Here is a 22,477-nt window from a genome sequence, read left to right on the forward strand (position 1 = left end):
TCCAAACAATCCAAACACTATTTAGAAAATTAAACGATGATATAGAAAATAGGTGGAAAAATCGAGTTCTCATTTATATATCCCCATCTCAGTCTAAAAATTAGAAGAGGATGGGAATGAAATGATGTTTTTCGGGTATAATTAGACACATTACGAGAGAAAAACACTATTTCCAAACAATCCAAACACTATTTAGAAAATTAAACGATGATATAGAAAATAGGTGGAAAAATCGAGTTCTCATTTATATATCCCCATCTCAGTCTAAAAATTAGAAGAGGATGGGAATGAAATAATGTTTTTTGGGTTTAATTAGACACAGTACGGGAGAAAAACACTATTTCCAAACAATCCGAACACTATTTAGAAAATTAAACGATGATATAGAAAATAGGTGGAAAAATCGAGATCTCATTTATATATCCCCATCTCAGTCTAAAAATTAGAAGAGGATGGGAATGAAATAATGTTTTTTGGGTTTAATTAGACACAGTACGGGAGAAAAACACTATTTCCAAACAATCCGAACACTATTTAGAAAATTAAACGATGATATAGAAAATAGGTGGAAAAATCGAGATCTCATTTATATATCCCCATCTCAGTCTAAAAATTAGAAGAGGATGGGAATGAAATGATGTTTTTCGGGTATAATTAGACACATTACGAGAGAAAAACACTATTTCCAAACAATCCAAACACTATTTAGAAAATTAAACGATGATATAGAAAATAGGTGGAAAAATCGAGTTCTCATTTATATATCCCCATCTCAGTCTAAAAATTAGAAGAGGATGGGAATGAAATAATGTTTTTTGGGTTTAATTAGACACAGTACGGGAGAAAAACACTATTTCCAAACAATCCGAACACTATTTAGAAAATTAAACGATGATATAGAAAATAGGTGGAAAAATCGAGATCTCATTTATATATCCCCATCTCAGTCTAAAAATTAGAAGAGGATGGGAATGAAATAATGTTTTTTGGGTTTAATTAGACACAGTACGGGAGAAAAACACTATTTCCAAACAATCCGAACACTATTTAGAAAATTAAACGATGATATAGAAAATAGGTGGAAAAATCGAGATCTCATTTATATATCCCCATCTCAGTCTAAAAATTAGAAGAGGATGGGAATGAAATGATGTTTTTCGGGTATAATTAGACACATTACGAGAGAAAAACACTATTTCCAAACAATCCAAACACTATTTAGAAAATTAAACGATGATATAGAAAATAGGTGGAAAAATCGAGTTCTCATTTATATATCCCCATCTCAGTCTAAAAATTAGAAGAGGATGGGAATGAAATAATGTTTTTTGGGTTTAATTAGACACAGTACGGGAGAAAAACACTATTTCCAAACAATCCGAACACTATTTAGAAAATTAAACGATGATATAGAAAATAGGTGGAAAAATCGAGATCTCATTTATATATCCCCATCTCAGTCTAAAAATTAGAAGAGGATGGGAATGAAATGATGTTTTTCGGGTATAATTAGACACATTACGAGAGAAAAACACTATTTCCAAACAATCCGAACACTATTTAGAAAATTAAACGATGATATAGAAAATAGGTGGAAAAATCGAGTTCTCATTTATATATCCCTATCTCAGTCTAAAAATTAGAAGAGAATGGGAATGAAATGATGTTTTTCGGGTTTAATTAGACACATTACGAGAGAAAAACACTATTTCCAAACAATCCAAACACTATTTAGAAAATTAAACGATGATATAGAAAATAGGTGAAAAAATCGAGTTCTCATTTATATATCCCTATTTCAGTCTAAAAATTAGAAGAGAATGGGAATGAAATGATGTTTTTCGGGTTTAATTAGACACATTACGAGAGAAAAACACTATTTCCAAACAATCCGAACACTATTTAGAAAATTAAACGATGATATAGAAAATAGGTGGAAAAATCGAGATCTCATTTATATATCCCCATCTCAGTCTAAAAATTAGAAGAGGATGGGAATGAAATGATGTTTTTCGGGTATAATTAGACACATTACGAGAGAAAAACACTATTTCCAAACAATCCGAACACTATTTAGAAAATTAAACGATGATATAGAAAATAGGTGGAAAAATCGAGATCTCATTTATATATCCCCATCTCAGTCTAAAAATTAGAAGAGGATGGGAATGAAATGATGTTTTTCGGGTATAATTAGACACATTACGAGAGAAAAACACTATTTCCAAACAATCCGAACACTATTTAGAAAATTAAACGATGATATAGAAAATAGGTGGAAAAATCGAGTTCTCATTTATATATCCCTATCTCAGTCTAAAAATTAGAAGAGAATAGGAATGAAATGATGTTTTTCGGGTTTAATTAGACACATTACGAGAGAAAAACACTATTTCCAAACAATCCAAACACTATTTAGAAAATTAAACGATGATATAGAAAATAGGTGAAAAAATCGAGTTCTCATTTATATATCCCTATTTCAGTCTAAAAATTAGAAGAGAATGGGAATGAAATGATGTTTTTCGGGTTTAATTAGACACATTACGAGAGAAAAACACTATTTCCAAACAATCCAAACACTATTTAGAAAATTAAACGATGATATAGAAAATAGGTGGAAAAATCGAGTTCTCATTTATATATCCCCATCTCAGTCTAAAAATTAGAAGAGGATGGGAATGAAATGATGTTTTTCGGGTTTAATTAGAAACATTACGAGAGAAAAACACTATTTCCAAACAATCCAAACACTATTTAGAAAATTAAACGAAGATATAGAAAATAGGTGGAAAAATCGAGTTCTCATTTATATATCCCCATCTCAGTCTAAAAATTAGAAGAGGATGGGAATGAAATGATGTTTTTCGGGTTTAATTAGACACATTACGAGAGAAAAACACTATTTCCAAACAATCCAAACACTATTTAGAAAATTAAACGATGATATAGAAAATAGGTGAAAAAATCGAGTTCTCATTTATATATCCCTATCTCAGTCTAAAAATTAGAAGAGGATGGGAATGAAATGATGTTTTTCGAGTTTAATCAGACACATTACGGGAGAAAAACACTATTTCCAAACAATCCGAACACTATTTAGAAAATTAAACGATGATATACAAAATAGGTGGAAAAATCGAGTTCTCATTTATATATCCCTATCTCAGTCTAAAAATTAGAAGAGGATGGGAATGAAATGATGTTTTTCGGGTTTAATTAGACACATTACGAGAGAAAAACACTATTTCCAAACAATCCGAACACTATTTAGAAAATTAAACGATGATATAGAAAATAGGTGGAAAAATCGAGATCTCATTTATATATCCCCATCTCAGTCTAAAAATTAGAAGAGGATGGGAATGAAATGATGTTTTTCGGGTTTAATTAGACACATTACGAGAGAAAAACACTATTTCCAAACAATCCAAACACTATTTAGAAAATTAAACGATTATATAGAAAATAGGTGGAAAAATCGAGTTCTCATTTATATATCCCCATCTCAGTCTAAAAATTAGAAGAGGATGGGAATGAAATGATGTTTTTCGGGTATAATTAGACACATTACGAGAGAAAAACACTATTTCCAAACAATCCAAACACTATTTAGAAAATTAAACGATGATATAGAAAATAGGTGGAAAAATCGAGTTCTCATTTATATATCCCCATCTCAGTCTAAAAATTAGAAGAGGATGGGAATGAAATAATGTTTTTTGGGTTTAATTAGACACATTACGAGAGAAAAACACTATTTCCAAACAATCCAAACACTATTTAGAAAATTAAACGATGATATAGAAAATAGGTGGAAAAATCGAGTTCTCATTTATATATCCCCATCTCAGTCTAAAAATTAGAAGAGGATGGGAATGAAATGATGTTTTTCGGGTGTAATTAGACACATTACGAGAGAAAAACACTATTTCCAAACAATCCAAACACTATTTAGAAAATTAAACGATTATATAGAAAATAGGTGGAAAAATCGAGTTCTCATTTATATATCCCCATCTCAGTCTAAAAATTAGAAGAGGATGGGAATGAAATGATGTTTTTCGGGTTTAATTAGACACATTACGAGAGAAAAACACTATTTCCAAACAATCCAAACACTATTTAGAAAATTAAACGATGATATAGAAAATAGGTGGAAAAATCGAGTTCTCATTTATATATCCCCATCTCAGTCTAAAAATTAGAAGAGGATGGGAATGAAATGATGTTTTTCGGGTATAATTAGACACATTACGAGAGAAAAACACTATTTCCAAACAATCCAAACACTATTTAGAAAATTAAACGATGATATAGAAAATAGGTGGAAAAATCGAGTTCTCATTTATATATCCCCATCTCAGTCTAAAAATTAGAAGAGGATGGGAATGAAATAATGTTTTTTGGGTTTAATTAGACACAGTACGGGAGAAAAACACTATTTCCAAACAATCCGAACACTATTTAGAAAATTAAACGATGATATAGAAAATAGGTGGAAAAATCGAGATCTCATTTATATATCCCCATCTCAGTCTAAAAATTAGAAGAGGATGGGAATGAAATGATGTTTTTCGGGTTTAATTAGACACATTACGAGAGAAAAACACTATTTCCAAACAATCCAAACACTATTTAGAAAATTAAACGATGATATAGAAAATAGGTGAAAAAATCGAGTTCTCATTTATATATCCCTATTTCAGTCTAAAAATTAGAAGAGAATGGGAATGAAATGATGTTTTTCGGGTTTAATTAGACACATTACGAGAGAAAAACACTATTTCCAAACAATCCAAACACTATTTAGAAAATTAAACGATGATATAGAAAATAGGTGGAAAAATCGAGTTCTCATTTATATATCCCCATCTCAGTCTAAAAATTAGAAGAGGATGGGAATGAAATAATGTTTTTTGGGTTTAATTAGACACAGTACGGGAGAAAAACACTATTTCCAAACAATCCGAACACTATTTAGAAAATTAAACGATGATATAGAAAATAGGTGGAAAAATCGAGATCTCATTTATATATCCCCATCTCAGTCTAAAAATTAGAAGAGGATGGGAATGAAATGATGTTTTTCGGGTATAATTAGACACATTACGAGAGAAAAACACTATTTCCAAACAATCCGAACACTATTTAGAAAATTAAACGATGATATAGAAAATAGGTGGAAAAATCGAGTTCTCATTTATATATCCCTATCTCAGTCTAAAAATTAGAAGAGAATGGGAATGAAATGATGTTTTTCGGGTTTAATTAGACACATTACGAGAGAAAAACACTATTTCCAAACAATCCAAACACTATTTAGAAAATTAAACGATGATATAGAAAATAGGTGAAAAAATCGAGTTCTCATTTATATATCCCTATTTCAGTCTAAAAATTAGAAGAGAATGGGAATGAAATGATGTTTTTCGGGTTTAATTAGACACATTACGAGAGAAAAACACTATTTCCAAACAATCCGAACACTATTTAGAAAATTAAACGATGATATAGAAAATAGGTGGAAAAATCGTAATCTCTTTTAAAAATTAGAAAAATCTTAACATTTTAAGAACCTCTGCACCGATTTTAGTGGTTTCAATTTCAAATGAAAGCCAATGAGTTTCTTCAACAAAAAGGCCCTTACAAGTTTCCTTCTAAGTTCACTCCCTTACGAGTTATTAAGCAGTTATCCAATAAATGGAAAAAAAATCTTGATATCGTCAAACGCTTTGGAAAAATCAAAATATTTCGAGAACTCCCTTACCGATTACAATGATTTTAGTCTTATATGAAAGTCAATCAGTTTCTTGACGAAAAACCTTCTTATAATTGTCCTCATAAGCCCAACCGTTTTACAGTTATCAAGATATTATAATTAGTTTCTTTACCTTTAAGCGCCTCTCCCGTTTCCGATCCTTGGATTTGTGCCTCTTCTTCCTATGAGAGTAAGGGGTGTAAGTGGCCTCCTCACCCTCCACGCCTTCCACCCGTAAAATTTCGTACTCCGGCTCGAAGTACTCCTCGCTCAGACTGTTCCCGGACTCGATCACCTCGTCCAGGACCGGACTGCGTTTCATCCGTAACGTCAACTTTAACCTTCCGCCGCACTTTTCCGGAGTCTTTTCCGCCGCATTCGGTTGAACACACTCTGGTGGATTTTTATTATACGAATCAAGCTGCGAAAAAAAAATTGGGGGATTATCAATTTGTTGATTGGTTATAGTTTTATTGCGGTTGGTGGTACCTCTGTTGTGGGGCAAAAAGTCTTCGTCTGCGTCTCGCTCTGATCCACTGACACTTCCTGAAATCCGTTTTCACTCTCTTCTTTCACTTCTCCTCTCTGTCTCAGTGGTAGGATGTCATCGGTATTGCCGTCCTCGTTGAATTCATAAACGTCACTTTTCACTTCACTATCACAATTATTGTCATTTAAAGTCGTTTCCGAGGTGGGATTGCACGTTACCGGAGGACGTTTCGGGTGACGTGGGGACCTAAAGATTATTATATAGTCTCTCGAATGCTCCTTAAAAGAGTAAGACCAGACTCACCTATGTTTCTTCTTATTAATTTCGTCCGCAGGACAAACGGCCTCCTCCTCCTCCCCCTTATGTATGTGATTGTTGTTATCGCCGTTACAACTGTGGCAGTCCGCGTCCAGTTTGGCAGCGGTGACGCCAGTTGACGGTTCCGAAACGAGACATTTGTGGTTTCTCAACGTGATGCCTGCGGAATCGTCGGTACCCAATTTGCCACTCTCGTGACAATCGTTGAACAGTTTATCCTGCTGGGTGGCGTCGCAGACGGGATCGTTATCGCTGAACGTGCTCGGACAACTGCTCGCGTTACTTTGCAAATCGTCGAGCAGGTTCGAACGGGATTCCGCGGTCAATTCCGTACCGCTTTGGGTCAAATCCTACATTGACAAAAATGAATCGTTTGAATCAACATTTTTATTTGTTTGTTATTTTGGTAGTAAATGGTTGATTCAACAAAAGCACTTTTAAAAGAATTTGAGCGTTAGCTGAATTTTAAAAGCATCATGTTAAAATTTCGTTGTTGAGTTAACGTTAGCCGATTTTCAGCGATGAATTGGTAAGAACCGCGGTTATTCTTTTGGTTGACAAAATTCTGATGTAAAGAAACACTCGCTAAAATAAATTGGTTATTAGGATTTAAAGAGTTTATGTTTATGATTTTTTCATGCTGATTACAGCAAGTCCAAAGACTATGTTGACATTATTTCGTTCCATTCTCAAGATATTTGGGCTTAAAGAATGTATTATACAGAGTCAGTCAACAAAATCTGGGGTTTAAAGGCTGATATTTCCAGAACGGTTCAAGATAGTGCTAAAGAGTTTGGTATTTTATTAATCAGCGTAAAATTCTCTATCAGTTGGTGTACTTAGGGACGCAAAATATTAAAGTAAATTAGAAGAAAAGCATGTTTTTTTCAACAGTCCTTACCTGAGTGTCCCTCTGGGCCTGTCTACGTTGTAACCGGGCGGTCCGTGACGTCACCGTGGACACCTTCGCGCCGACTTCCTCGTTTATTATCACAGATTTTTTGTCAGTAAAACTTTTGTGGTTTTCGGTGGAGCCGGAGCTACTCCGACTGGTCCGTTTCAAACTTTGAAACTCGCCTAAATCTGAAAATTTACATCCTACAAATGTAAAACGAGTTCTATAGTTTAGTACACACATTCGACCCGTTGAGGCCTCTATAAATAATAATTGTCCAATAAACATACCTTGCGCAATCAACAACTCGGCGTCATACTTAGTAAGTCCCTTCTGCCTTAATTCCTTCATACTAAGGGGCGACACGATGTTATTACCACCCTGATGTAACCTCTCGTTGAAACTGTTAGTAACATTCTTATGCTCTCTATGGTGCACCACTTTCTGCTTAGTTCGGTTCAAACGATTATCGGTTTCCCTTAGCCGATACCCGTTTTCCTCCTTATTATCGTTCTCTTTGGCAAAAGCCCCCGTTTTCCGTCTCTCACAGGTCTCACACTCGCAATAGCAATTTTTGTCCCCAAAAAAATCCTCCCCATAGAAACAAGTGATCTCCTCACCGATCTCTATGTCCCTTAAGACTTTTACGCAAGCCGTATCCCGTCCGGTAGCTACAAATTTACAGTTTGCCCGGCAATCGTGATTGATATAAGCTGCCGGACCTAGCCATAGCTGGGCGCAGTTTTTACGGCAACTGTACATGACTGAAAAGTCATTTTTGCCGGGGTGTAGGAGCTCTTCCTCTTCGCGTTCTGTTAATTCCGCGATACAACCGACCAGGCATTCGATCTTGTCGTTTTTATGCCAACGACGTGTCGCCGAGATTTTCGCCCCTTTTTGACCCTCCAGGGAGTACCGGTAACACGGTTCTATGACGAAACCCGAGTCTTTATCGAATACTCGGAGGTATCTGTAAATCTGTTTTTAAAAAGAAAAATGAGTTTTAGTAGTTTAAGGTTGGTATTGGAAGGGAATTTTTATGAGGAGGTTGAGAAGGGTTGTAGGGTAAGAAAGGGCGTTTCTTTACCAATACCACAATTTACAACCAAGAAGTTTAATGCACATAAACACTTATATACAATTAGCTTATTGATATTTTCTTGTAAAGTAGTGTATGTGTGTACAACTCAACCGTATCCAAGTGGCCGATGAAATTTGGGTTATTTTTCTATTGTATCTGATTCGCATTGACATTAAATTAGAACCTAGATTATGAACATTTTCCCAGGTACCTCTTTGGTTTTTGTGAGGAAGACTTTTTTGGGAAAATGAGGTATAACTTTTTACTGATACATTTTTCAAAAATCTTTGATAAGTCTTTTTTGAAGCTTTTTGAGTGATTAATCAATTTAAAAAAAAAAAATTCAATTTCTCAAAAAAAAAAATTTCAAAATTTTTTTACCTAAAAATTTTCCAATTTTTCAAAAATCTTCGATAACTCTTTTATTTTTCAATTTACGGCTAAATGTTGTTCTTCTTGATTTGTTCTATTTTTGATTGAGAATCCAATGCTATAAGAACATATTTCATATTCCCAATAGTTTTCGGGAAAATGACAAAAAACTGTTACGAGGTTTTTCCCAATTTTCTGGAAAACTATTGAACCTAAAAATAATTTTTCTGTTGCATCTGATGCCCATTGACATTCCAAACAACTTTTATTAAAACAATTTTTCCCGCCATCCAATATTTTTCCAGAAAAAAAATTAAAACCAAAATTATGAATATTTCCCTTGTGGAGATTAAATTTTTGGGAAAATTGGGTATAACTTTTTTCTGGTACATTTTTGAAAAATATTTTATAAGCCTTTTTTGAAGCTTTTTAAGTGATAAATCAATTTATCAAAAAATAAATACAATTTCTCAAAAAAAAATTTTTCCCAAATTTATCACCTAAAAATTTTCACATTTTTCAAAAATCCTCTATAACTCTTTTATTTTTCAATTTACGGCCAAATATTATTCTTCATGATTTGTTCTATTTTTTATTGAGAATCCAATGCTATAAGAAAATACTTCATATTCCCAATAGTTTTCGAGAAATTTAAGAAAAACTGTTAAGAGGTTTTTCCCAATTTTCTGGAAAACTTTTGAACCTAAAAATAATTTTTTTGTTGCATCTGATGCCCATTGACATTCCAAACAACTTTTGTTTAAACAATTTTTCTCCCCATCTAATAGTTTTTCAGAAAAAAAAATAAATATTAAAATTATGAACATTTTCCCCTTTGGATTTTTTGAGGAAGACTTTTTTGGGAAAATAGGGTGTAACTTTTTTCTGGTACATTTTTCAAAAATCTTTGATAAGTCTTTTTTGAAGCTTTTTGAGTGATTAATCAATTTGTGAGAAAAAAAATTAAAATTTCTCAAAATTTATTTTTTCAAATTTTTCATTCAAAATTTTTCAGAAATCTTCCATAACTCTTTTATTTTTCAATTTACGGCTAAATGTTGTTCTTGATGATTTGTTCTATTTTTTATTGAGAATCCAATGCTATAAGAAAATATTTCATATTCCCAATAGTTTTCGAGAAAATTGGGAAAAACTGTTAAGAGGTTTTTCCCAATTTTCTGGAAAACTATTGAACTTAAAAATAATTTTTCTGTTGCATCTGATGCCCATTAACATTCCAAACAACTTTTGTTTAAACAATTTTTCCCCCCATCCAATATTTTTCCAAAAAAAAAATTAAAATTAAAATTATGAACATTTTTCCAAGGGTACCAACTTCTAACCACGTATAACTTTTTTCACGTACATTTTTCAAAAATCTTTGATAAGTCTTTTTTGAAGCTTTTTGAGTGACTAATCAATTTATAAAAAAAAAAATAAAATTTGTCAAAAAAATTTTTTTCCCAAATTTTTCACCTACAAACTTTCAAATTTTTCAAAAATCCTTCATAACTCTTTTATTTTTCAATTTACAGCTAAATGTTACTCTTCATAATTTATTCTATTTTTAACTGGGAATCCAATGTTAAAAAAAAAATTCCAGATTCTAAATAGTTTTCGACAAAAGTAAGTTGGAGTCTCTTTTCTTTCTTTGTCATGTGGTAGTACTTACAACTGCCTAGAAGAATTTGAAATATTCTTACAGGCAGTTGATTTGGAGTCACCTTTCTCTCTCTATCATATAGTAATTAAGTGATTCAACTGTCTAAAAGAAATCTCTTAAACAGTGAGCAACTTTGAAATTTTTAAACGTAAATTGCAACATTTGTTCATTAAAGGACATATTTGAACCCAACTTAAGTGCCACTGAATATATTTTCATTTTTTTTTTTCACGTTATTACAGAGGATCCCTGAGGATTAATTTGAGGATAAAAATATAATTCTGGGTTAAGGATTTGAGCAGTTAGGGCAGGTTTTGGATGAAGCCCTTTTCTTGCAACTTTTTTTTTAACAAGTAATTTTTCTTTGAAAAATATTTGTACAAAATAATGGAAATATTCTTAAAAGGGTTTTTGTCAAAGAATCAGCATTTTTTTGCCAATAATTTAAGATCAAAACGTTTTTTGTACCTCAAAAACTCTCTTAGTTAAAGACACTTTTGTCAACCGAGGTCCAAGAACCCACCAGATTTGAAGTTTTAAAAAGCACATTGCTACATTAGGATTTTTGTTCATTGAGGCACATTTTCGGGTATAACTTGGAAGCTTCAGGAACTATTTCCATAATTTTTTTTAGGTTATTATAGAGGATCTCTGAGGATTAGTTTGATGGTAAAAACAAGATTCTAGGTTAAGGTTTTGCATAGTTAGGGCATTTTGGTTCTAACAAACTACAATAAATTGAAATTCTTACATGTTCCTGCAGTTTCTTTTGCTGATTCTTCGATCTCAACCTGGGCATCCATTCCCCCTTAGAAATCCGCCCGTAAGCACTCTCGTAGTTCTGTTCCTTAATAAAATCCTCCACGATTTTCCTCAGTTCGGTGGTGTTGGCCCTGATGGGGCGATGTCTGATGTTCATCTTATGGGAATTGAACCCCAAAATCGGGTCGAGCACCAGAGACGTGGCGATATCGTCGTTATCCGACAACTCTTTCGGTGTCATCGAGGTGGGCTGCATTTTATGGTTGTTTTGGAAGGGTCTGGCATGCACATCCACAACCATTCTGATTTTTATTTCTGTAATATATGATCGGAAATAAATAAACGTTAAATTTTGTAAAGGTTTCTTCGTAGATTTAAAGTACTAAGGTCTTATGCAGTTAGTATAAACCTATATGTCCTAATAAAATCAAATAATTTTGCATTGTTAATAATATTGCAATGTTTATTGTTCAGATTTTGAGAGATTATTATTACTACTTGTAAAACAGTTTAATTATCCTTGGTATTAAGATTAAGTCTGATAATTGGTGTTAATTAGTAATTAGTGTAGTTGTAGTAGTTGATCCCGTGTATTGATTGATGAAATAAATAGAATTAAAAAATTATGGGGCAATAGATCTGTTGAACCTGACGGACTCCCAGGTTATAAAGAGATTCGGATAATGTGGTGAAGCTTCTTTGACAAGAAAACTTCAAAGTATGATGTGAGTAACTATAGACCTGTTACTACTGGAAATGTAGTTTCTAAATGTGTTTCTGGTAAAAAAAATCTATATTAACCAATTTAATAACATTTGCCTGGTTTATTTACAAAGTGTTTATAAGAGAAAACAAATTGATGTAGTATATACAGATCGATAAATTTATAAAGCCCTTTATAAAAATAATGTGAGCAATATACTGATTGAACTTACCAAGTCTTATTTATTAAATAGGGAACAGTATGTTGAGTTTCCAATATATACAACCAGAAAAAATATGCAGTACTATGATAGATGATTGCATTTGTGTTACAAAATAATTTGAACACTATAATGGACCATTTACTTTCAATATTCAAAAAGTGTGTGTATTGAAAAAAAGAGACAGACTTGGGTTTGATAATGGACTGTAATATGTTCTTTACAGGTCACAATAGTGTATTGCCTACTATGTTTATTCTTTGAAAGTTTGAATCTGCATATGATATAAATGGCACCTCTCTCCTGTCTGGTAACATTATTAAAGATCTTGATGAGTCCCTAAATTTCAACACACATATAATTAATCTGGGTATCAACTCCTCAAAAGTGCTAGGCTTTGTTTTGCCTATTGGAAATTCTCTATTGAAACCTGTAAAAAGTTATATATGTCTCTACTTGTGTCATAGTTGGAATATGCCTCAATGATATATGGTCCCCATTTTATATGAACAGTTGCAACGATCTGGAAAGAGTCTAAAATCAGGTTTTGCTTATACAAACTTGGTATGGGAATTCCCAATGACCATGTAGGTATTTGATGATGTTCGGAGGGTATTGGACTTAAACACACTGAGAGAGAGGAAGGTTTATGTACAAATTAGTTAATGGTCAAATATCTTTTAAAATTCATAATTTTAAATCATTGTACAAATTATGCTGTTCACTCTCAGAACAGTAAAAATTATTAATAAGTGAGATTGAAATCTAGGGCATATCTTTAAGAGACATATTAGAAGACATAATTTAATTACATGATTGGTTTATTACTATTATAATTTGTTTTTGTTAAGTTGCAGGTACAAGTGGTGTTATACAAAATATATAAAGAAATAGTCAGAATATTATGGACGATTTTACATATTATTAAGTCAATGGTTTTTATAACGGTAGTAATTATTTCTTGTTGAGTACGTTGTTAGCTATACAGAATTTTGTTATGTCTTTTTTTCTTTTATTATTATTTTTTGACTGTTAAATTCAGTACTTCTACTCTTGGTAAATAATGGAAATACAAGACAAAAAAAGACTTTGCTTTTCTAGAACGAATATTTATAATATTAAGAATTCACCACTTTTTAAAATGCATACATATTTTAATACTTTTGCTAGTGATTTAGACTTAGATATGATTAGTTTGAATACCTTTCTAAAAATTTTTGACGATACACTTTTTACTTCCCATAATTATGCAATATGGAATGAATGATTCAATGAGTCTACCAATAAAACTAATAAGGAAAAAATAATTTCTATAACTCTAATAAAATCATAAATGAGCCGCTCAGAGGAAAAGTGGTATATATATGTCAGTATTTTTTAATTTTTGAGTTACACCATTAATTATGTTTCTACTGGTCTAATATATTCAGTCACTGGTATAAGTCTAAATTTTAACTAAGATAATAGCTTCCTAACGTTATTCCACAGATGTAAATAGCTCTTCTAGTAGATAGAACTTCTTCAGTGGATTCTCCCAATTCAGCATCAGTTCTTCCTGGACTTATTGACAAAAGAAGATGCTGTTGACAGTGGTCCATTATCCGATTCTGATGAAGATTAATTTGTTTAATAACTTGTTCTTACTGTCCTTACTGTAAGTTTAGTCTGTAGTATGTGTATCAGTTTTGTGAAATTTGGTTAACTTTTACGAGGAACAGCGATATAACTCTCCAAGTTATACCACTTATCCACTATGTTTTTGAAAAAACTTACTGGAAGAATGACATTGGGTGACAAAAATGTAATTAATGGGCGCAATCAGTAAAAATGTTTACCATATGAAATTTTAGTACAGGGTTATTATAAATATGTACAAAAAAGTAAAGAATATGTTACTGTGATTTTTTAATTCATTCAAATGCAAAATATCAATTTTCTAAATTTCTACTTTAAGGGAGTTAGACCACTTTTCCTCTGAACGGCTCAAATAATGAATTTGCTTTTTAACTCGTGGACCAAGACATTGTAATTAAGTATATTAATTTAATAAAAAGCAAGGCTAAGGAAGAAAATAGATTATCATCAATCGAGGAGCGATCAAGCAAAACCAGATAAATCCAATTTATAACATTCCGAGATATTTGCAAAAAACGTGCCAATAGCGTGTCTGTGAACTTATCAAAATAAATTATGGTGTACGTGAAAGGTTTAATATTATAGATCTCGTAGACCATATTTTGGACCTTATTAATTAATTAACATAAGAATAATTGCTAATTAAAAAATGGATTTATCTGTTTTTGCTTGAGTTAAATATATATCGGATATTTTATAATGTAAAAGTGCTTGTTTTATTGTGGGTATGTAGTTTTTTACATTTATTAAGCTAAATATAATGTATTTATTAATTAAAAAAAAAAAAAACAAATTTTTTTATTACAAAAATGAAAGAATAATAAAAAATAGGGTTTTTAAATTTACTTGTCTTCGTAATGATATAAAAGTTAACACGTTTATTTTTAATTTTCTAAACACCACAAAAAAAGGGATATTCTGGTTCAAGCAATATATTTTTGTACCACACTAGACTTTCATCATTTTCCCAGGTTGGTCCAAACTGTTGTATCATCAGGTGAGCTAGGGATTTTTTCTTTTTTTTAGGTAGAGATCGCGATAAACGAATTTCTTCCAATACACTTGGAACTTCATGTTTTGCCTTCAGAATCTGATGGGGCGTTTCATCTAAAAATGCCATTTTAAAATTCTTATGACATTGTACCTTACAGTATTTTTTCCTTGTTTGTTTTGAGATTTCAGGATTAAAATTCGCTTGTAGTCGGAAATACCTGTGATTCTTTAGAGAATGTTGCAAATCTTTAATGTCGTACAGAAACCATTCAACGCCAAGTTGTTTCACTGTTCCAAATTGAGAATAAATTTCTAAATATTCGTCTTTGCTTATTATTGTTGTGTTTCTTCGTAAACGTTTTTCAACACGACTGAAAACCCTATCCGCAGGGAGAAAACTATGACCTCGAACAAAACATTATTTTGTGGATTTTGGGCTCCATTTTAAAGGGAATTTAACCGGTTTTGCTTGAATCTGAGTTCACCATTGGATTTATCTGGAATAGGAATTCATGATAAAAAAATAATTTTTGTTAAAAAATGGATTTATCTGGTTTTGCTTGATCGCTCCTCATCGTTGATGGCATAAACTTTTTTGGCATAAACCATTTAACATACATTAAAAATTTTTGCCATTTGAAAAGCTCATTTTCACATGAGTGGAAAAAAACCAATATCTAAGGTTTCTAAGCCTAAATAAATTCAAGGTATTCGTTCGACACTTATTAGTTTATGTAATTTCCTAGATCTGTAAAGATCTGTGTTGTTCTTGTGATTTTATCAAATAATATATTTTTTTTTAGTCATTTCTTTAATATTCTCATTCTTCCAGGTATTTTTACCCTATATGTCCTTCCAGGCGCACAACTCTTCATGGTTTTTAGGATATTTGGGACTTTCAGGCATTCGAAATCATTTTTCATATTATTCCAGGCCTCTTCATATAATTAATTGTTTTATGCCAAGTTTTTGTAAAGAATTTATTCCAGGCATTCAGTGTTGCTTTTCATATCTTTCCAGGCATTTTTAGATAAATTGTCATTTGATTCCAGGCATCACTTTTCACATTCTTCCAGGGATTTCGGATTAGTTAGTGCCTGTAATTGGCCTCTGGCTGTTGCTACTGGTAAATAAGTAAATAAATAAATAATAGGTAAGCAAATGTCTGGCAATTTTTAATTTTCAGGTTTTATTTACTGTCTGTTACTTGCTACTCCACCTCCTAACGAAATATATATATTTAGAGCAAAGGTATACATACAATAGGTCTGGATAATGGTTTATGTAAAGCAAAAATGTTGAATTAAAGGTTACTGTACAATAACTTCTTATAGGGTCTACTGACACAAGAGCAGAGTTTTACACTTTATAAATTGGTCAAATTTTACCAACTATAACCTGAGTCTATAACCTGATTTATCAATTTGGTTGATGTTTACTAGTGGCCAGTTGATGTTTACTAACTCTTGACCCAAATTAAGAATTGATATCTGATCATAACCTGGAATAATAAAATTACACTTTATTTTTGAGTATAAATCTTAGAAAGACGATTATGGAAAGAGAAATTTCATAATTTTTTAATTTCTATTAAGTTGTCTATATAAACTTTACCTTTCTGTTATCGGGTCAATAAGTTCTTTTATAGACCCCGACAAAACCTGTCAAAATAACTTTATCAAATGTTTTCCAATAATTATTGTTTTATCTGAGGAATAAATCAGAACATAGATTGACTATAAATTAGAGAGACTCACACTTTTATTGCATTTCATGGTGGATTTACTATGCAATTACATATTATTTCATATGAGTGGATTATTGTTAATGAAATACAAAATGTGAGGTTATGTTGATAAAAGAAAATTGAAAAATTTGAAATCTTTAAGGAACCCTATGGAATAACTAGCAAGGAAAAGGCTCCACAATCGCCTACAGGGTCAAGAAATGAATTGCAAACTGTTAAACTAAACTTAATGAAGGGTAAAAAGGTCATAACATTCATTTCCCGAAAGCTTAAGGTTATAAAACTATAACTGGGCTGCCTATTTTTAATATAAATAATCTGAACTTAATGTAATACTACTAAGGCAAGTGTAAGAATGCCATAAAACTAGGGCCCTATATTATGGTGTCCAATAAATAGTCAATATTTCAAGGTCAAATAAAATTGACAACAAAGACACTGTTGTTATGTTCACAATTGTCAAGTGTCAATATTGTAAATTTATTGACACTCCCTGTATGAAACAACAATTATTAATTAGACTTTAAAGACGAGATGATTTCGCTAGGAATTAACTGATTAAAACAACTGGTACCAGTGTGGTTCACCATAACGGGCCTCTAAAGGCAAAACAATAGAAAAATCGACCAGAAAAAATACCTTTTGGTCTGCCATGACTGACTGTTCGGACCCGAAAACGGGTTATTTCTAGATCGATTTTTATCGTTTAAATTGACTTACAAATGCACAAACTAGCGTTATCCTAAAAGCTAATTAATCACAGAATCGCACCATTACCAGTTCACTGTTAAACCGTGGCCAAACAATCGACATTATCCGGAAAACTTTGGGGATCCGTTGCACCGAAACGACGCTACAAACATCATCATGGCAGACGCAATGTTGTGTTGACAAAAATTGAAAACATCATTTAAAAAAATTTCTTTGCCCGGTCGGGTTTGTACGGGAAAACGGTACGGAAATCGGGATTCTCGTTGCACCGACTGTCGACCTCGAAAATCCTCTACTTTATCTAATTAATGGCCATTTAGTATCGGGAAAAAAATTTCAATTATAATTTATTAATTTTCCTTAGCAGGGATTCGAACCGCATTATCTTTTGTTTCGTTTTATGGGACGAATGTGGCGCCATCTGTTCGGAAATCGCTTAAGCTCACAATAAACCATACTGCGGCGTATTAATTCGTAATTATTTAAGGAATATATTAAATTAATTAATTTTTTGAAGAATTAATTTGTTTAGGAAAGAACTGTTTGACTTTCAGACTAAATTTTAATGAATTTCCACTGAATTCATTGGTTCTATTAGGCTCCAAGAGGTGGCGCCACTCGTGTAGGAGCATTCGGGATAAAAGAAACCTGTTATATGGCGTTATTTATGCAATAAAGATGGCACTATACGCTAAAAAAAGAGCACTACATAAGTATACTGTTGTACTAAACGATTAAAGGATTAAGATTAGTTCTATTACTGTCTTAGAGATGACGCCCCTGGTATCAGAAAACCTGTCAATGTGTCAATCGATTAGTTTTATAACTCTCCAAGAGATGAGGCCTCTGGTATTAAATAATAAGAACCTGTAAAATTATAATTTATCAATTTTCCTTAGCAGAGACTAATTTATTATGGTTTAAAAGAATTAGTTTGTCTATAAAAGGACCGTTTGAGTTTGTAGCTAAATTTGAAAAAACTTCTCTTGGATTTGTTAATTCTATTAAACTCCAAGAGATGGCGTAAGAACATTTTGTGTAAAGAAACCTATAATTAATTTAATAAAGATGGCGTTATACGGTGAAAGTAAAATTATGAGTGGCAAGGCTCTACAAAAGAATACTAGACTAGACGATTTTAGATTACAATTCTTAGTTTATTGTAACTAAATTTTAAAGAAGTTCCTTTGAATGTATTGGTTCTATAATGCTTCAAAAGATGTAGCAACATTTGGTATACAGAAACCTGTAATATAACGTGAATTATATTACAGGTTTCTTCATATTCTTTCTTGTGCGATGAAGTGACATATAGGAGATAGAGCTCTATTATAATATAGAGATTATTATAATTGTTGGCGTAAAAGTCTAGGAATAGAAAAATTAATTCCACGAATCTCTAACAGATGGCGCTCCTACTATCAAAAAACCTGCAAGTGTTAATTATCATATAAAAATAAAATGTAAATAAAAAATTATAAGGGATTCTCACATTTAAAGAATCAACTTCTTCTATATGATCTTGATTAAAATAGAAAACAGATAAGATAAAAAATAAGTAACCAATGCTTAGTTTCATTTTTGTGAAACAGATGGCGCTCCTTGTATCAGAAAATAGGGACCATGAAGAAACGAGGGTTAGTGTCATGATTATCTAAGAGATGGCCCTCTTGGTATAAGGAAAACTAAAATGCACACATTTTAATCGAACATTCTTTCATTAAATTGAAACAGTTTATTTATTAAAATTCTAATTAAATAAAAAAAAAATTATTCAGTTTTACTTACCTTTTATCTGAAGCAAAATATACCCTCAAAAACTTAACTAGCAATTAACAAAAGGAGAATTAGGGTTTAAATCTAAAATATCAGACAGCAAACCGACCTTAAAACACATTCTATAATATGTATTCACATTATTACTAACTACTCTTAACCTAAAATCAACTATCTTGCCTCTCGTTTTCCCTCAAATGCTCGGGGATCTCTTGCACCTCCACCTAAAATCCCCGCATTCATTGTCTAAATAATAAAAATGACATTAGAACATACCTTTGTGGCCTTTAAGGCCACCCCTTCGGGCAAATTCCTTTGGACATATTCAAGTAAAGTGTCAGCCGTTGAACCGGTCATTTTTTGATACTGCACGAATGAAAAATAAGTTCTAGTCTCGTACTGAACCCGGTGTTTTTTGAAAATGTGCACTACCTTTAAGACTGTGTATCTTTCATGGATGGGTTTCTTTGGGGTCCACCTAAAAACATTTCAAGAGACCTAACCTAAAAGTAATAATAAAATCGTGGAGAGCTTACGATTTACATTCGATACCAAAATTGTTCCCGACAGACAGAGCAAACTTGCAAAAGCTCCTCAGCACTGCCGGTTCGTTACTTTTACATTCCAGCTCCAGGGTTCTTATTAGGCGGTCGGGTTCTTCTATGGGTTCAATTGGGGCCACTGTTGTTGCACTTGGGAGCGTCGAAAGACCCCTGTGGGACCTTTTTAACACAGTTTGTCTTATTATGTTCTGGAAACGAGCGTGGTTAGGATGTATATTGATGTGCGTGGGGGCGCATTTACCATTGTTGATGTCCTTAGTAAGTTTTTAAGGATATTTTGGCCCTTGGAATAACAGAAAACAATTTATAGGTTATCATGGGTTGACAGCATTATAAAGTGAGGTTAGGTAGAGCAAGGTTGTGACAGGTTTAGAAGTGATTTTAAGTGTCGTGGGTTGCCTACAAACCTATTTTTGATAAAAAAAAAGGAATGAGGCACTTAATAAGCCTTTTATTAATGATTCTAAGGTCTTACGACTACTATATATCACTTATTTCGAGCCAGAACAGTGTAATTCGCTCGGGCAAGGCATCTGGGGCCAACAATTAATTTTGGAAATTCAATTACTAGGTATTATTCGCTCTCAATAAACCATTAATGTCAAAAGGGCGAAGTTAAACGGACTTACCTCTGCCAAAACAGTTTGCGCCCCTTTTGTATAGGTAGGTACGTACGACAAGTTTCGGGTATTAACAACCGGGTCGGTCCACTAATTATTATTCGAAACCAGTCGGTCCGTATTTGTGGGAGTTCCGGGATAGTTTCGTATTAAACGTGAATAGTTGCACCGCCGGTATGAAATAATATATTAACTTTACCGAGTTCTGTAAAGCGCTATAGGGCGGATAAAGGGATTAATATTATTATAGTAAATTTTGAAAGTGTCATCTGTCAAGTGTTGCTGTCAAACTAAATTGGATTTTCTGGCTGTAAAGCAACAGAAAACTAACCCACATGGATATAGAAAGGTCATTATGGTATTACTAAGGCTTCACCCATCTGAATTTGTCAATTTAACGTGTGTTTTCGCGACTTAAAATTTGACGTTTATAAACGTCATTGCAGGGGGCGTTTGACATTGACAGTTGTGTTTAGTTATCGCCAAAATGGCGGCGTTGTCATGGGTCATATGATGACGTAAAAAACGACGTGAGAAACCTTCGTTTGAACACTTCATCCAACTTATTACGCGCTTTATTCTCGCTAAGGCCGACTATAGTATAACTCATATAGGGTGCCGAAAGAAAAATCTAGTAAGGAGCCATTAAATTCGGGCTGGCACGTGTGCGGAATCTTTATCGCGACAAATTCCTCCCCACTAAATGCATGTAGTAACCGTTTAAAATAAATGTCCCGGTGCATAAATAAAACATTTTATTCCTCTTCCTACGTGAGAAAAGGATTCCTGCGGGATATGAATATTTTTCTGATAGCGTATTTGAACTCTACGGGAATTTATTGGCGGCCTTTTGTATCAATTGGGGAAATCGAATTTGCGGAAATGGAATGGCTCGACGCGCGAGATCCAGCAGCAGTATTGCTGAGTTTGACTCAGCGTTATGCTACTGTTGCTGCTTTTGTTGAATTTTCGTACGTAAGCTTTTTGGACTTTGCATTATTTATTCGGTATATAACAGACATATGTGCCTGATGCGGGCTTTTTTTCAATGGGAGTTGCTACATGCTTTGTATACGCTGTTATATTGCATTTCTATCATGGAAAGGAACAATAACGTTGCAATTTTTGGAGTTTCTCTTATTGTTTGAGCATCACTGATTATTGGTTTTATTGTTTGAGAGTCAGTGTGTGTGTATTTAAAAAAAAAGATGGCCGCCCTCTGTGATGTTTCTCTGGTTGCCTATAAGCGTCAACATAAGTCACATTAGGGTAACGACGCTTACGAGGGTTAAATGATAAATAGTTTCAAATCCATTAAAATAATCGAAGCGTGTAGCGTAATTCTCCTAAACAAAAGTTAATTAAAATAAGCTTTAATTTTAAAGGGTTTATGTAAAATAACAACTCGACAGAGCCCCGAGAGAGCGACTCTCTCTCTCTCGAATAAAACCCGAATTCCTCATTAAATATAAACTGTCAGTCGTAAATAAATCGCTAATAATACAATTTTAAGTCGGACTTCGACTGAAAACTTTTAATAATAAATTACGTCGTAAAAGTCTGTTTATGAAATGCGGCATTATTTCGCGTTTTATGGGAATTACGGCGCGTCCATTCCGCTTGAAAAAATCACCGAATTTATTTCCAAGATGGCGCCTCATTGACATCTGTCATTGTCAAAGGTTTCAATGGCCTTGACACTTGGGCAACCCCTGATTGACGAATCCTACGAGGGGTATGCGCGAACATCAACATTTAATTAAGCGTTCCCAAACAAATTTAATTTATATAACGAAAGGGGAGTGAAGGAAGGTATGCAAACAACGTCACCCGACCTAAGAATACTTTAAACATCTTTCATTTAATTTCTTGACGTCCTCCCGCGGGCATATTATAACACAGAGAGAGAAAGAGAGATCGAGCACAGATCGTCGTCGAATTTCTCGAGGCATTAATTAAGCGGTGTGCGACTGCCATTCCGTCTCTAAATCTCGGGACACGAAGGATTCGGATGACATTTATTAAACTCCCAAGGTCCACACGGTTCAAACGCAGAGACGCTCGAGAATGATAAACGATTAGATCGGAAATTTATAGATTATGTCGATGACCTTCCCGGCCTCCCTCCGCCCCCTCGAGTGCCGAAATCGAGATATACCCCGCTTGT

At 33.0% G+C, this 22,477-nt stretch overlaps 2 protein-coding genes across 5 annotated transcripts in view; both read right to left on the reverse strand.

Moving 5' to 3' along the window:
• The window catches only part of LOC126736189 (histone-lysine N-methyltransferase KMT5B), a 36,717-nt gene extending 19,013 nt beyond the window's left edge, over positions 1-17,704 (reverse strand). Inside the window, exons 1-7 of one of the 4 annotated variants that reach the window (XM_050440434.1) lie at positions 17,418-17,704; positions 11,332-11,657; positions 7,755-8,442; positions 7,471-7,652; positions 6,555-6,919; positions 6,251-6,497; positions 5,895-6,182 (exon numbers count right to left, since the gene is read on the reverse strand). In XM_050440434.1, the coding sequence (XP_050296391.1) occupies positions 5,895-6,182; positions 6,251-6,497; positions 6,555-6,919; positions 7,471-7,652; positions 7,755-8,442; positions 11,332-11,643 (2,082 nt within the window). In that variant the 5' untranslated portion in view covers positions 11,644-11,657; positions 17,418-17,704. Of the gene's footprint in view, positions 1-5,894; positions 6,183-6,250; positions 6,498-6,554; positions 6,920-7,470; positions 7,668-7,754; positions 8,443-11,331; positions 11,658-17,360 lie in introns of all 4 variants that reach the window. The other 3 variants (XM_050440432.1, XM_050440433.1, XM_050440431.1) reach the window with 3 other exon arrangements.
• Positions 17,705-19,233: 1,529 nt separating this feature from the next.
• On the reverse strand, positions 19,234-20,083 carry LOC126736290 (28S ribosomal protein S10, mitochondrial). The gene is made up of 4 exons (XM_050440575.1): positions 19,932-20,083; positions 19,664-19,878; positions 19,404-19,605; positions 19,234-19,351 (listed from the first exon to the last, which is right to left on the reverse strand). Exons 1-4 carry the CDS (start codon positions 19,932-19,934, stop codon positions 19,295-19,297), a joined length of 477 nt encoding a protein of 158 aa, XP_050296532.1. The 5' UTR covers positions 19,935-20,083; the 3' UTR covers positions 19,234-19,294.
• Positions 20,084-22,477: the final 2,394 nt, after the last annotated feature.

This window comes from Anthonomus grandis, chromosome 5, assembly GCF_022605725.1.
Source record: "Anthonomus grandis grandis chromosome 5, icAntGran1.3, whole genome shotgun sequence".
NCBI lineage: Eukaryota > Metazoa > Arthropoda > Insecta > Coleoptera > Curculionidae > Anthonomus > Anthonomus grandis.